We start from the raw sequence: 16,920 nt of genomic DNA on the forward strand, positions 1-16,920 counted from the left end.
TTGGGGGAAAAAGTCTGTGTGCTTTTCGCCTATTTTAACTGCACATTTGTTGTTAGTGTACATTGATTTTATGATGTCATAGGTTTTCCCCCCAATGCCACTCTCCAACAGTCACCGGTTCACCTCCCATCCTGTGCCCACTATACAGTATGTGTATACATGTGTCGAATTGTCCTTGAGCAAGACATTTAACCTCTTAACAGCTCCCCCTCGAGCACTCATCATGACCATCTGAGCATCCATCAGCTAGGTGAAGCCGGAACGGAATTCGTTTTTGTCTTGTAATGACAGTGCAATAGGTGTAATAGCTTTGTTGTGTTCGGACCCTAAAATAAAGTGTTACCAAATGTTGTAGGAGAAAGAGGTCTGTGTGGCGGACTTTATTTTTGTTGTTGCCTTTGGGCCCAGTTTAACTGTTGGTTAAATTATGGTCATAAAAGAACGGCAGAACTCACTTTGAAGGGATTCTTTGTCTGTGTCCTCTGGGGACAACAGACAGACGTGTCTAAACAAATGTCTAATTTACATGACAGCCTGTAGATATAAATGACTTTTAGGACACTTTTGTTTTCTTTCGCATCAATGATTTATGCAGACAATTAATGCGAACTATTTTTGGATCATTAAATACGAGGCTTCATTTGTGGGTATTTATGTGGAGGTTGACTAGCAAGGACGCAGGACGGCAATGATGCCTTTTCATTTCAGTGGCGTTCACGTCTCAAACGATGTCCACATGCGGAACATCCAAAAACGTCCGGATCTCCTCATTTATTTTTGCGGTCACGCAACTCCATTCTGTAATATTCTCGGCTGTCCGTCGCACCCATCATCCCCAAAAAGGTCAAAACTAAGGGAGTTTTCATTTTTGAAATGACAACTTTGGTCTGTTAAAACAGACAACGGGTCAAAGGACACAGGCTAACAAGCTACAACTTAATTTATACTCCCATCACTTTAGCATTAGCTTGTAGAGCAGTTATTTTTTGGTCTTTTAGGAAAAGCAACATAAATTAGGCTTAGTTACCAGGTTAAACTCTAACCTGCTAGGGGGCTAAATCGCCAGCTGTCCAACATGATTTATCAGGGGATGGTGGTCTAAAGTTGTCTTTGGACCGGTGGGATTCAAGCAGGACATTTTTCACCAGGGTCGTCCCAGTTAATGAGCTCGGCTCCCTCTATTTCATCGTGGCCCATAGCTAAACGTTAGCAGTGTGGAATGTATGGAACCCAATTCCTTTCAAGCCTTCTTTTAGTGAACTCAAGTATTGTTTTTAATTCAGTTTGACAGGAGATAAACAAGAAACAATCCCAGATAATATTAGCAAAATAGCTCTTAAAGCATTTGCATCGCTTTACTCGGAAGAGCCAGAAGGGTGGAGTTTTTTAACCACATCAGGGCAAAAACCACGAAGCCACACACATTCTCATACCCAGACGCATTCCGCACTTAAATACTGTTAAATACTAATCTTCCTCTTCTCTTCTCTCGCGTTCCCCGTCTTTCACATGCGAACTCGCTCAACACGATGCTACGCAGCTTACTCTCCCTCTCTCTCCCTCTCTGTACAGCTTCTCCAACAGCAGCCTAACTGCTCCCGGAGAAATCTTTATTTGGCCCAAAACAGGCCTTGAAAGCAGTAATTTTCTCTCAAGGCTTGGAGACATTAAACATATATTCTTTTGATCTTCCTTCCATCCACACACAGACGCTAGTGATATCAGTAGTCATGACCAGACCAAAGTCTACAGCAGCATGTGCAGTGGAGCGAGCGGCGGCAGCACACTGTTCATTAGTATGTTTTCTCCTGGCCTCGGGGCAGTGAAAGCTGTGAGGTGTTGGATCTTCTTTGGTCAATGTGAACTTCACGTCTTTACAGTGAGCGTGTGTGTGTGCGTGTGTGTGTGTGTGTGTGTGTGTGCTGCCTCAGTGAGTTTGAAAGTACATGTGTTTGGTTTGTGTGTGTGTGTGTGTGTGTGTGTGTGTGTGTGTGTGTGTGTGAGTGGTTCAAAGTCTCTGCATGCAGACCAAAAGCCTGATATCTCCCCCGGCCAAAACTGTGAGGTGTTGGATCTTCTTGGTGAATGTAACTTGATACGTGGGAAGTTGTGTGTGTGTGTGTGTACTGCCTCAGTGAGTTTGAAAGTACATGTGTTGGTTTGTGTATGTGTGAGTCTGTGTGTGTGTGCATGTGTGTAAGTAGGAGAGTGGCTCAAAGTCTCTGCCTGAAGACCAAAGGCCCAATATAGTATCTCCCCCCGGCAGCCAATGCTTTAGCTTTACGGGTCCATTTGGTTACATCTGTATTACACATGGATAAATTAACAGAATTTAACACGGGTGATTTTACACACACACACACACACGCACACGCACACGCACACGCACACGCACACACACAAAATCCTACGCACACACTGGACACACCTGTGTTCGCCTGCGTTTCCCTTCTCAGGCAGCAGATTGGAACGCGTGTTTGCATCAATAATTCACAAGGTAGTGATGTGAATTAAGAGCCATTACCGTGTCAGAGGGAGAGTTGCCCGCTGGTTAACTACTGGTTGCCTGCGGAAAGCAACTCCCGCCATTTTGGATCTGACACTAAAACCCACTACTGGTTGCCTGCAGAAAGCACTGCCGCCATTTTGGATCTAACACTAAAACCCAGCTGCTGTAGGGATGACTGAACTAGGGCTGCAACTAATGATTATTTTCGTTCATTAATTATGAATCCGTTATTTATCTACATTTATAAAAAACAAAATAGTGAAAATAGCAGATCTACAAGCTCATATATTTATTTTGCTATTTTTTGTAGGACAAGGTAATATGGCTTAAATCTAGTTATTTTTCTTTCGGTTCAAGAATGAGTTGTGCTATGTGAACGTAAATAAATGTTGTGCGTGCGCGTGTGTGTGCATGTGTGTGCGGGTGCGTGCACATGAGTGTGTGAGTGTGCGTGTGTGAGGCCTGTGTAATGTGGCGGAGCTTAGATTACTAGAGAGAGTAATAGCTGAGACTGGGGCCTCTGCAGCACCAGTAGTGTGGTTAAATAATTGATGCTGGGAGGAGGACACTCCGAGGTGTATTTTGCATGGTGCCAGTGTCAGCTGAAAAACAGGGGCTCTCTCCACGGATCTCACGGTTAACGTCACCACCTCAAACGCTCACAGCTTTAACTTACAGTAGAGGCTAGTGGGGAGAGAGGGGGACATCATTATAATGTTAAATTCATTAATTTATTCATCCGGGGAGGTTTTGCTGAGCTCGTACGCAGTGAAAGAGAAGAGTGTTTGTTTAACTCTGGGAGTTTAAGAATGGATCCGTACGGGTGGTAGGTAGCGCTCCCGGAGTTAAAATAACACTGCCGGTTTTACTGTGACATGCTCTTCAACGGCACAACCTTTTTCCATTGTTCACTTGGCAGATATTCCACAGGCTTTTCTATTGTTGGCCACTGAGCAGTTTCAGAGGATTAAGTGCCTTGCTCAAGAGTGCCATTGATTTGTCATTGATTTACCCCTGCACTTCCACAAATGGGATTTGAACCGATGGCCCTCGCTGTTAAAAACCATTAAATTCTCCCCACATAGGAAAAACTGTTCTTGCGTTGAATCAATCTGGGCTGAACATGGCTTCTAGCTTTTTTCACCAAAATAGTGAAAATAACAGGTAACACTTGCCATGCATCCCATGTCCATAATGCTTTACAAACATACTTATAATGCACTATAATCTTTACAGTATAGTTATAGTCACAAGTCAATATAAAATGCTTTATAATGTGTTAATTGTTATAAAGCGTTATGATTATTTATGAGTTCTTATCTATAATTATACAGTGTCATAAGCAGATTATAATGCACTATAAGTATGTTTATAATGCATTATAAGTGTTACCAAATAGCCTATCAACAAGCTGTTGTGTATTAATCTCGCGATACCATTGTACAGCAAAGTATAAACTAGGGCTACGGGGTATGGTTTGTAACTTGGATGGGAGACCTACCTGGAAAATCCAGGTAGTGGGCCAGACCAGTAGGGGGCAGCTTTCCCTCTGGTCCCTAATAACAGCTGCCCCGGTGCGGTGGGAGCGGTCCTTTTGGATGAGACAGTTAAACCAGCTCCTGACTCAATGCGGTCATTAAAGATCCCATGGCACTTATATCAAAGAGTAGGGCTTTCCCCAATGTCCTGGCAGACATTCCCAACCTGGCTTTCTCCATCTGGCCACATAATCCTCCCCCAGTGCAACTGGCTCATTGATTCCCTCTCCACCTCCACCTGATGTGTGGTGAGCGTTCTGGTGCAAAATGGCTGCCGTGCGTCACCCAGGTGGGTGAGGGCCCAAGTGAGTGTGGTGCCCAGTGTCAAGTCGGTCAGATTTGCAGTTTAGAACCGCCGATCCGACCCATATGCCCATATATGGGCATAAACTGATGACATTAAGGATATTATATTATAAATTGGCATTAAAAGGTACATGGACAGACAGACCTTGGGTACAACAGGTACGATGGGTATTGCGTAAGTGGGTGGGGCATGCATTCCCAGCTTGCACGGTTCCCGTGTGGGCAGAGCAGTTATAACATGAATACAGACTCGTATTCACACAAAGGAGGGGTTGAAGAAAAAACATTTGTTCCTGCTGTTGCTAATGAGCCCTTTCTTTTCTAATGTCAGACACCAAACAGCCGGCCTTTCAGGAGTCGTCCGAGGACACATCCGAACCGGTGAACATTACAGTATCAATTAGCATTTTCTTTCACGAGCCGGGCCTGTGAGAACCCGGAACGGCCAGGGGAATGACGAGTGGGTTTTTCATGAATCGATTAGCCTCCCTGCTAACAGTACCGGAATGCTAAACACCTTTTACCCTCTCTTTCCTCTCTCTCTCTCTCTCCCCTCATCCCTCTGCATCTTTCCTGGGGGACTCAGGAGGCTGTGGCTTTTAGCGAGAATTCTTTCCCGTCGAGGTGCTAATAGCAAAAGGAAGTGGCGTTGCGTGTGTGACCCCAGGGCTACTTTAGACACACTTTAGCATGTCTGTTGACGACTGTCTGTCTGTCTCTGCCCTCTGTCGGGTGTTTGGGTTGCACTGTAACTTTTCCCTCTACACCAAATCTGATCTACAACCCATGCCGAACTACAAGCTCACTCACGGTGCGCTGCGACGTGTTGGCTGTTAAGGCAGGCGTCCCCCCGCCAGGGGTGCTAGGATTTAAGTGGTTAGAGCTGCTATAGTGTTTATAATGCTTTTAAGTTTCTCAACTATCTGTTTACCTGTCTACCCTTCTGTCTGTCTCTCTGTGTGCCAGCCTACCGTAGTCTATTTCAGCTGGCCATTGCAATCCAGGTGTGAGGTAGCATCAGGCCTTCGTGTGTGCGTCTGTGCGTCTGTGTGTGTTGTGTGTGTGTGTGTGTGTGTGTGTGTGTTTTGGAGGAGGTCCACCACTGCGGGCCCCAGGCTACATGCACTAAGTGCTGTCCAACAACAATAGCTCCTGTAATTGCGTTGGAGGTTCATGTTAGCAGCAGCCGGGACTGGCAGCAGCAGCAGAGGAGGCAGCGCTGTGCTGTGCCCCCAAGGGGAGGGTCATAAATCAGAGCCCCACATGGGTTGCACTTCCTCTGGGCTCGGAGAGAGAGAGAGAGAGACGCCCCCTTGTTGCCCTTCCTCCCCCGCTGAGATTCCTCCACTACTCCAGCATTGTTTACCTACCGTCCGAACAACAGGCCTGTCACTTCTCTCTAGAGCATGACCATTTTAGCATTGGTTTGGCCGATATATCGGCCATTACATCGCCATTATTTTACTTTCTTTTTAATGACATCGGTATCAGCAAAACAGCCAAACAACCTGGTGTCTCTATTTGGCATTGTGGCAATGTCATTATTTTCACATTTCTTTCAAAACTACCCAATGTGGATGTTGCCCTAAGCCTTGTAGATTGTCTATTCTTGAAGTAAGTGTGTGTGTGTGTGTGTGTGTGTGTGTGTGTGTGTGTGTGTGTGTGTGTGTGTGTGTGTGTGTGTGTGTGTGTGTGTGTGTGTGTGTGTGTGTGTGTGTGTGTGTGTGTGTGTGTGTGTGTGTGTGTGTGTGTGTGTGTGTGGGGGTGTGTGTGTGTGTGTGTGTGTGTGTGTGTGTGTGTGTGGGGGGGTGTGTGTGTGTGTGTGTCTGTGTCTGTGTCTGTGTCTGTGTGTTTGCTGTCGCGTTGAAAGATGAGCTGAGGCTCTGAAGGGCACCCACTCATCTCTAGCATGTCGCCCCACAAAAGACCCATTGTTAGGCTGATAAAGAGTCCTCCGTGTGTGTGTGTCACTATACACACACACAAACGAGAGGGTTGTATATATAAAGGAGTCGGTATATATGTCTGTACATGTATAGGGCAGTGTGTTTGTGTCAGCTAGTATAGATTCCTATATACTGTATACTGAGAGTGTGAGTGCGCACGCCAGCCAGTATAGATTCCTATACATGTACTGTATACTGTGTGTGTGTGTGTGTGTGTGTGTGTGTGTGTGTGTGTGTGCGTTTTGAGAGTACACCCTGCAGCCAGGCAGAACCTTCATTGTGTAGGCGTGCGTTGCGGCATGCTGTCTGAGGTACTCGGTTTACGCCGTGATTAGCTGTGGTGTTTTTTTCCCCCAATTTCTGGCAAGAAGAAAGGTTCAGCCGTGCCCCCGGTTCCACTAACCCCACCGTGTATGTTAACCAGCTGCATGCTGTTAGCACAAATCCACTATTCCCTCTTACTTAGCAGGCAGACACAGCTCAAGAAATCAATTCTTCCCCCTTTCTTTCCTTTTTGTCTGTAACCATTTTATCTGGCAGCAGAAATGAGCTTTGAAACTTTTTGGAGACGGTGCACATTGTGTAAAAAACACTGTTGCCAGTATATTTTATAGCAGCAGGAGGAACACATGCCGAGTTGGAAAACTGAGGTTGCGATTCAACAGTGGGATTCTCAGCCGAGTGCTAAACCCCAAAATCCAGTGAGCATATTCTAAAAGAAATATGAAAAAAGGTAGCATATCTCAAATTTCTCAATTCAAGGAGGAATACTCTAACGTTTTACTTATTTATTTGGCTCGCGTCACAATCGCAAAACGCTTATACTGCTTGTTGTGCGTTTCGGTCTGTGCCGAAACGCTTGCGTTTATTTTTTTTTCTACTGTGGTGTGAGCCAACTAGTGAAATAGGAGAGTAGATTGTCTTCCTTGGCTTGGGAATGTGAGATGTGCTACCTTTCTCATCAGGATCAAATAGTGTTGCCACTTTAACCACTTCAACCCATAATATACTTCATTGACCGTAAAATTGATATCCAACAATTCATAAATAATACCGTTTTTGTATCTGCACCCAGAATCACAGTTACTGACTATAGAACAGGTGTGAAGCAAACCCTACTGGAAAACTTGTATATCAATCGATTTGATCGTGCAATTAATCGGTCATGGGATATTAGCCAAAATGTCAATATTGTGCAACCCTAGCACAGAGACATGGCTTCACACCACACCACCGCTGTTCACATTCATGTCACGAATCTCCCGTCTGTGTCGGCCTCTCTCTCTCTCTCTCTCCTTACAGCTGTGCTGCTCTCTCTCTGTCTCTCTCTGTCTCTCTCTATCTGTCTCTCTGTCGCACTGTCTCTCTTCCTGTCTCTCGCTATCTTTTCCTCCCTTTTGTTCCCTTTATTCCCATATTTTTAATTAAAGTGTGTATAACCGCACACTACACGGTAGACATATCAATGAGCATGCGTGCGTGTGTGTGTGTGCATGTGTGGTGGGAGGGAGGGTCCTGTGTGTGTGTGTGTGTGTGTGTGTGTGTGTGTGTGTGTGTGTGTGTGTGTGTGTGTGTGTGTGTAGAGCAGGGATAATAGCAAATTGGATGAAAACAAAGACAGGAGTTGTGGGATATCAGCGAGCGTCTGTCTAATTACAAGGTGCTGAGATAAGCAACGCAGCGATCAGATCAGGATGTTAAAACACACTGCACACTAACTAGGGAGGAGAAAACTGCTTTAGTGTGAGGAGAGAGCTGCGGTGTGTGTGTGTGTGTGTGTGTGTGTGTGTGTGTGTGTGTGTGTGTGTGTGTGTGTGTGTGTGTGTGTGTGTGTGTGTGTGTGTGTGTGTGTGTGTGTGTGTGTGTGTGTGTGTGTGTGTGTGTGTGTGTGTGTGTGTGTGTGTGTGTGTGTGTGGGGGGTTATTGTCTGGGGGAGCCATTATCCAAAGATACTTTCCTTCTATTAAATTAAGCCCCCAAAACCTAGTTTTCAGCCACAGACACTTTTCTCTTAACCACTTAAAAAATATATACAAAGATTTGCACAAATGTTCATCATTATTCGGACATATCAGATCTACTCTATATCTGCTATTTTTGAATAGCCAAATAAATCTTAAAATGACACAGATGCGTTCCCGGATTGAATGATTTAAATTATTATCTAAATAAAGTTAAGGCTGTTTTGACTGTGTCTGTGCCTTTAAGACGTTCGAGTTGAGAAAGTATGGGAGTCATGAGGGTGCAGGTGTCAGATGAACGACTCGATGGATTGACGTGCACAGTGCTCATTAGCGAGCCCGTTTGTTCTACAAAGCGTCTGTGAGAACACCTGAAAAATGCTCAAGATCACACAGAGCAAAACAACCGCCTGTATCCCTTCTGACTGACGTGATAAAACATGAAGCCTTTTTTTCCCCGTCCACATAATGCAGTGATTCCCAACCTATGGGCCGGGGTCCACTGGTGGGCCGTGGAGATATTGCAAGTGGGCCGCCAAATATTTGCCAAAACACAAAGATTGTAAATGATACCATTATCATTATATATGATCACTTAAAAGTATACGTCCGGGGTTGTGTCACATCACATGATGTCCTGTCATCTCCTCCTACGAGCAGGACGATCTTATCGTTAAAATCTAACCTCTCAATCTCCGTTTGTTTTTCACAGATTGCTAAGCCGTCCCGCGTGAAGACTCTCCGGCCCCTTGCTGCCCAAGCAGGGCCTCGGCTCTACGGCCAGGTCAAAGGTCAGCTCCGCCCCGCCCGGCCGCCACCACCCCGACCGGAACCAAGATGGCCGCCACCAGCGGTGTCCCAGGCCCCTCTCTGACGACGGCCCTGCTGGCTCTCGGCACCGTGTCGCTGCTCCTCGCCGGATCTCACGCCTTATGTAAGCTCACTACTACTACTCACACCTTCACTGTGCATTGTAGAGCTCTGCCTTACGTAAGCACACTCAGAGCCGTATGGGGAAATGCGAGGCCCTGTTAGAAGTCAGTGGCACATAATGTATATACATATATATATATATATATATATATATATATATATATATATATATATATATACACACATATATATGTGTGTGTGTGTGTGTGTGTGTGTGTGTGTGTTAAGGCGCTACAACGCTGACTGTAGTGAACTCATCTCACCCCGTGTGCTGTGGTGAGAGTGGGTGAGGTGAGTTCAGCACATTTCACGTCTTGTCTTGACACTGGATCCGCATCCTAAAATGGAAGAAACCACAGGAGAACAAATGGGATTGTTTGTGAGCGAGCTGCAGGAGTTCAGATCTATGCTCTATTCTAGGACGGCACTGTTGGTTGCATCCAACACAGGAAGTGGGATACAAGCGAACAAACGGGGACAAACGGAGAGGCCAGGGTGCCTGTGGTTATAAACCCATGGAGAGACGGACCGACAGACAGACAGAGAGACAGCCATACAGACAGACAGATTGACACACCCTGGGCTGGGCGGAAATACCCGAACAACAGTCTTTATATTTGTGAGACACAGAAAACCTATCACTGTGTGTGTGTGTGTCTCCAGCTTATTTATTCAAGTGAATGGTGGTTTTAAGGGGAGAGACCAACATCGGACGGGGGCAACTGTCTTACTCAATCAGACTTAAACGGACTGTTTTGCTTGTTGCATTGTGTGCGCGTCTATAAATGTCTTCCCCTCCGCTCGCCAACCCAGCCACAAAATCACAGCCTGCCTGCCACCAACAATAAGTTCAAGTCGAGTCAAGTCAAGCCACCTTTATTTGCATTGCTCATTTAAAAACAACACAAGTTGATCCAATGTGTTTTCCAATCAAGAAAAAACACACATTGGCAACTCAACTGTAAAATCCTGAGTGTTACTTTAACTTATTTAATTAATTTAACAAATGAACAAATGAATACTGAGGATTTTATTGTGTACTTGCACGCTAGGAATGGCTGGGGGCGGGTGCACGCCTCACTGTCTACACAAAAATACATCACTATCTGTGTTGGACCAAAAATGTAACATAGCATATGCATAAAACTCAATTATTAAAAAGTACTGGAAGTGCACTCGTGCGGGTCTTCGACGTGATTTATTAGTTTTACAGGGGTGACTAACGTTTCGACTTGCGTCTTTCTCAGGGTAAAAAAAAAAGAACTAAATGGATTTTTGATGCATAGGCCTCTATGTTGGATAAATGTATCCTGTTGGATTTATCCAACATAGAGGCCTATGCATCAAAAATCCATTTAGTTCTTTTTTTTTTACCCTGAGAAAGACGCAAGTCGAAACGTTAGTCACCCCTGTAAAATAATAAATACGTGAAGACCCGCCGAGTGCTCCAGTATTTGAAGTGCCCAGGTATTATTCTCTCTGATAAAAAATCCAGTGTTGCTGGCTGCCACAAAATCTATATTAACATCAAAACGAGAGAAATGCGGCTTTTTGTTCTACATAAAGACCCCAGTTGAGTGTCTTTTTTTGATTAGATTTTAACGGCTTGGCTTTTAAAATAAACAAACGGCTTCGCTCTTCACCCGTATAGCTGACAAAGAGACAAACTAGGAAATCACAGGACGGTTGGAAAAACGTTTCCAGAAAGACCGATGACTGTTTAATTTCATAGGAGGACACCCGTTCACCTTGTACTGTAGCAGGCTCTCTCTGTAATGAGACGGTTTGGCTTCATTCGCTGCATCCAAGCACTGACGTCAGTTCTACAGTTATAGTCGCTGAGCTCAGGACTCGTGATGTGCAACTGCAATGTGAATTTGTATAAATGTGATGTCACGCTATGGTTAACCGCGGTTATAACCAAGAGCACTCCGAGTGTACACATTTACAAAAAGATGTCCAAACACTCATCCCCCTAGTGCGCTCAAATGACTGACAATGTACAAACTCTCTCTCTCACACACACACACACACACACACACACACACACACACACACACACACACACACACACACACACACACACACGCACACACACATACATAAATGGACACGTGCATGGCAGACATTCATAGATGCACACCCAACTACACAGATGTATTGCATTGATAGTTGGAGATGCACACACACACACACACACACACACACACACACACACACACACACACACACACACACACACACACACACACACACACACACACACACACACACACACACACACATGCTTTCAAAGACATATACACACAACACACAATAGAGGGAGATGTTTGTTAGAAGCTGGATTTGTTACGTGGGCTTTTTTCATCTTTTGATTAAAAATGTCTCCTCCTCAATGTGATTTATGAAAGACATGAGGAGAGAGAGGGAGAGAGGAGGGGCAACGAGAGGAAGGGAGGGAGAGAGACAGAAAATGACATCATGCTTTTAGCTAAAGCTGCGTGTGTGTGTGTGTGTGTGTGTGTGTGTGTGTGTGTGTGTGTGTGTGTGTGTGTGTGTGTGTGTGCGAGAGTGGTGTTGATGAATAGAGAGAGACGAAAGGAGGAAAGCCTCCTTGTCCCCTCAAGATCTGGTGGGACTGAATATAATTGGAAGACTGTACCCCTGGGCTAACTGTGTATAAGTGTACGCAAACGTTCATCAAATCGTGTGTGTGCATTTGAGCGTGTGAGTGTGTGTATCTATGTATCAAAGAGAAAGAAAGATATCCCGAGACAGTATTTCTGAGCGTGTGTGTGTGTGTGTGTGTGTGTGTGTGTGTGTGTGTGTGTGTGTGTGTGTGTGTGTGTGTGTGTGTGTGTGTGTGTGTGTGTGTGTGTGTGTGTGTGTGTGTGTGTGTGTGTGTGTGTGTGTGTGTGTGTGTGTGTGTGTGTGTAAGAAGAAAGCATGCATGGATTTTTGAGAGAGAAGCCCCCTTTCCACAGCCTGTTCAAGGAGGGAATGGTACGCCATTATTCCACCCCGTTGTTCTGTAGAAAAGGTACTGTACGCACACACACAGAATGGGTGGCCATTGTTGTTCCACCGTTAAGTCTGTATGAAAGTGGGTAGAGAGAGAGAGGTAGACACAGAAAGAAAGAGAGGGGGAGAGTGAGAGAGACAGAAAGAGAAAGACACACACACACACACACACACACACACACACACACACACACACACACACACACACACACACACACACACAGACACACACAGACACAGACAGACAGATCTCCATATATGGGCAGAGCAGCCAGAAAGAGTCAGAAAGATTGTGTGTGTGTGTGTGTGCGTGTGCGTGCGCGATTCATCCCCATGGTGTGAACACATGCATGGTGTGAACACATGCATGTCAATGGGTGCAACATGTGGGTTGTGCGAGTGTGTGTGTGTGTGTGTGTGTGTGTGTGTGTGTGTGTGTGTGTGTGTGTGTGTGTGTGTGAGTTTTCATAAGACAGGTATATGATTTGGCCTTAACCCTAACCGCACCCTCATAAGCAAGACTAAACCAGCCCTAAAATCCCAGCTAGAAGATTGCTTCCCCTCTGGTCAGTAATTATGTCTCTTTTGTCGAGTTACAAGCGTTTCCAAATCTACCCCTAGACTGCCTTGTCGCCAGAGGGATGGGGGGCGTGTCTACCAAAATCTAATAGTTACCTCAGGGGAGCATAAATGTGCTCATCAAATTTCATTGCAAGCTGTCTATAGTAGAATTACATGACAGTTTATCTTGTGTGCTAGTGGCCTCAGGATGGCGCTAAAAGGAAAGGTCATGAGATCACCGAAATCGATAGGGTTCATCTTCCGTGGAGCGTACATGCACTCGGCAACTTTCATCGGCAATCCGTCCATTAGAGTTTAAGGTGTCTTGAGTGCAAGTAGAAGATTTGGAATGTAATCTTGCTCATGTAGGTTTATGGAATAATCTAGTATATACTGTATATATAATCGTATATATATTTCTGTATTTCTTATATAAACGAATCGACACAAAAAATATATAATCACCTATTTTAGTCTGATTAACAACTTGTAGGGTTAGTATTATAGGGTTACCCTGTATTATACTTCATTGCACAAAAATAGCGAAAACCTGCTGATCTACAAGCTCACTACCCGCCGCATCGCGAAGCGTTGTGAACTTGTAGGTCTACTATTTTCGCTTTCTTTCATAATCATTCATTCGTCGCATTCGTGGCAAAAGGTTTGGAATAATGGCGATAGCGCTTTGAAGTGGTATACCGCCCAGCCCTCCTACCAGGAGGAGTGACTGAGTATCTCATCACCTCCGCAGCTTCGGCTCAGGATTTGTTCTGCACCATTTGTCTCTTAAGACGCAGCTTAGAGGAGCATTAGGAAAACAAAACCAAGAGGAGTTTCTCTGGATAAATAAACCTAGAAGAGAGGAGGCCTGCCCTTAGGGTTCAATGTTTGTGTGTGTGTGTGTGTGTGTGTGTGTGTGTGTGTGTGTGTGTGTGTGTGTGTGTGTGTGTGTGTGTGTGTGTGTGTGTGTGTGTGTGTGTGTGTGTGTGTGTGTGTGTGTGTGTGTAGCTACAACTTTCCCATTGTTTTCATTGGCTGTAGTCCCATTTTCCATCTCTCTCTTTCTCTATCTCTATGTCTCTCTCCTTCCCAGTACATGTACATCAGAAGTGATATCTCATATCTCATTTTTGGCCGGAAGGAACAACAACAATCACTCAAAACGGTGCTTAGATACTGCACCCCTCTCTCTCTCTCTCTCTCTCTCTTTCTCTCTCTCTCTCTCTCTCTCTCTCTCTCTCTCTCTCTCTCTCTCTCTCTCTCTCTCTCTCTCTCTCTCTCTCTCTCTCTCTCTCTCTCTCTCTCTCTCTCTCTCTCTCTCTCTCTCTCTCTCTCTCTCTCTCATTGTTTGTCAGTTTGAAGCCATCTATGGAAGGTTTGATGAAGGAAGGGAGGCGTTCTCCTCCGCCCAATCAAAAACCTCCTTATTACAGGATACCTCTTCTAAGTACGCAGTAAGCTCTTAAAGTCTTACAACACATTTCAGCCCTCACACACTTTTCTCTACAACACTGGTTCTCAAACTTTTTTTTTATTTCAAGGACCTCCAAATGTATATATATATTAAGACTTTTTGTAGCTTGTCACCTTGTGTCTGGAGCAGAGAACAACCCTGCCATCCATCAAGACCCCTTGAAATGTCATTCAGATTGGGCTCATTTCTAATCAAATCTAATGTAGTCTAATCTAATCTGATGTAATCTAATGTAATGTTAATCCAATCTAATATCTAACATAATAGCATATAAGTCCACAATCAGCCCAGCTATGAGGCTTGAACGCAATATGAATGTAATGAAACTCTTAAGTCTTTTCTGGCAGAAAGGCAGTGTTGCACCGACCTCTGAGAGTTGAACCATTCCTGAAGCTTTTTCCTGCCAGACATGAGACCCCCCCATATATGATGACACGAGCCTTCCTCTTTTCTGAGGGTTTCGACCTCGGATATGCGTAGTTTTGAGGTTCGGGTTAGGCATAGTTTTTGTGAGGTTAGGGTTAAGACTCACCTCTTCAGACTCCACCTTAGCCCGTAGCACTTGACCTAGTTTTGACGACCATGCAGACTTACCCTAGTCATTTTGTTCTAATGTTTTTGTTACCTGGGCCTTTTTTTTTTCTTTTTTGACCACAAGGTTAAAATAATAGTAATTTAGATGCATGTTATTTAGACAGATGCTAGGTTGATGTTTACCTGGTATCCTATAGTTTCAATGTACAGATTATTATTTTGATAGCATATTGTTTATACTGATGGTAGGTTAAGAGCGTCTGCTAAATGCCTCAATTGTAAATTGTAGGTTTAGGCATAGCTTTAGTGAGGTTAACTTCAGGGTTAGGGCAGACCTGTAACCTGACTTATCTGACATCACAGCTAGGGTGTGGCCGGAGTAACATTTTATTCATTAAAATAAGCTTTGGATGGCAGCTTTAAAAGCTTTTAAAATACATTACTAAATACAATTGTCTGTCCATGAATGTAATCCCTCCGCCCTCAAAGATTTTCAGCCGTTAAGTGGCACTCACAGTTCCCTGAACGTATATATTTTAGTTTATTGTAAATATGTAGTGTCTCGTTGCAAAAACCACACAAGTGACAATTTTGGGGCCTTTTCCTTTGGCCAGCAGCAGAAGTTTTGCCTTGGACATTTATGTGCTCGGTAGTGAGTCTCCTGACCCCCTCAGGGCCTCTGAAAACTTGTTAAAGCTTGTTTAAATGCCCCACGGCGCCCTGGAGTCTCAACCACTTATGACCACAACAAAACTATCCACATAATGGTGACCTCCTTGCTTTCTAATCTGGTTCGTGTCACGTCAATTCACTCAGCAAAAAGAAAAGAAAAACCTGGGTGTTTAGTTTAACTGTGAAAATTGACCTGTAAGGGTCCGTTTTTAGACTTAAGTTAAACCCGAGTTAACCACATGAGCGCTAGTGTCCCTATTCTGGGGCTAACAAAAATAGCAGCACGACAAAAGCTCACGACTCGTTGTGTTGTGAGCGGTTAGAGCAGTGGTTCTCAGGCCGCGACCCCCCACAATAATCATATTTGAACTGGGGACCCCCCACCCTGACATGGAATTGTAGGAGTTGAGGCATTACATTTTGTTTGACTCGTTTCCACAGATAACTGTTGTGAAAATAGCCAATCTACAAGCTCACAACGCTTGCATTGCGAGGCGTTGTGAGCTTGTAGATCGGCTATTTTCAAAAGTTTTGCCGATTTGACGATATGACCAATGTTTGACCAGTTTTTGTAGTATAGTTTGTTGATTACTGTTGATGCAGTCTTAAAAGTTGTCACTTCACGGTCACCTGGGGGACCCACCCCAAAATCATGTGGGGACCCCTACACCAGAGGTTGAGGAACCACTGGTGTAGAGGGAAGAAAGGATGGGGTGTGGTATACATACACCCCTGGGGGACTCCGGTGAGGTCAACGTATTAAGTTGTCGTTTTAAGTGGTTAAAGTGACACTCAGGACTTTTACAGTGTCAGTGTTTACTGACTAGTATATCGTATACATACATGCTTATCTGATGTTTTTATGATGCTCTAGGTTGCTTTATCAGCCCCGACACCCAGGGCAAATAAATGCTTGGTATGTGACAAGTGGTATTTATAAGTGGACGCTATAAGTGGTTCATAGTGGTCACTCCAAGTGGTTATAAGTGATCATTTTTAGGGCCGTTATAAATGGTTGTTTTACGTTGTTATAAGTCATTGCAACACAAGTGTTGCTTGTTATAAGTGGTTGTTTCTTATGTTATTTATAATTGTTGTTGTTTTATTAGTGGTTGTTAAAACTGGTCATTTGTTCTATATGGTTGTTGTTTGTAATAAGTGCTGGCTGTTATAACTGGATGTTGATATAAGTTGTTGATATAAATGCTTGTTTGTTATAAGTGGTTGTCATGTTGGCATACTGGCCAGCTCTTGTAACTGTAATTGGCTGGATGTCTTATCAATGGGGGAGAGAGGCTCAATCATTTATTTTCCTTTTGAAGCTGTCGAATGGGAAACATTTTGATGGCCTGGTGGTGTAACAGTAATTTTCTTATTTGCTGTCTGTCCTTTTAACCATCTCTCCCTCTCTCTAGCGCTGTCTGTTTGCATGTTTCTCTTATGCACCGTTCTCTCTCTAACCCCG

General features: G+C 44.4%; 1 protein-coding gene across 1 annotated transcript in view; it reads left to right on the top strand.

Moving 5' to 3' along the window:
* The window catches only part of ptprsa (protein tyrosine phosphatase receptor type Sa), a 282,355-nt gene that overhangs the window by 76,681 nt on the left and 188,754 nt on the right, over positions 1 to 16,920 (top strand). The window contains 1 exon segment of the mRNA XM_080431352.1: positions 8,973 to 9,194. Within this exon segment, the coding sequence (XP_080287478.1) occupies positions 9,098 to 9,194 (97 nt within the window). The 5' untranslated portion in view covers positions 8,973 to 9,097.

This window comes from Gymnoscopelus braueri, assembly GCF_963280865.1.
Source record: "Gymnoscopelus braueri genome assembly, chromosome: 6".
NCBI lineage: Eukaryota > Metazoa > Chordata > Actinopteri > Myctophiformes > Myctophidae > Gymnoscopelus > Gymnoscopelus braueri.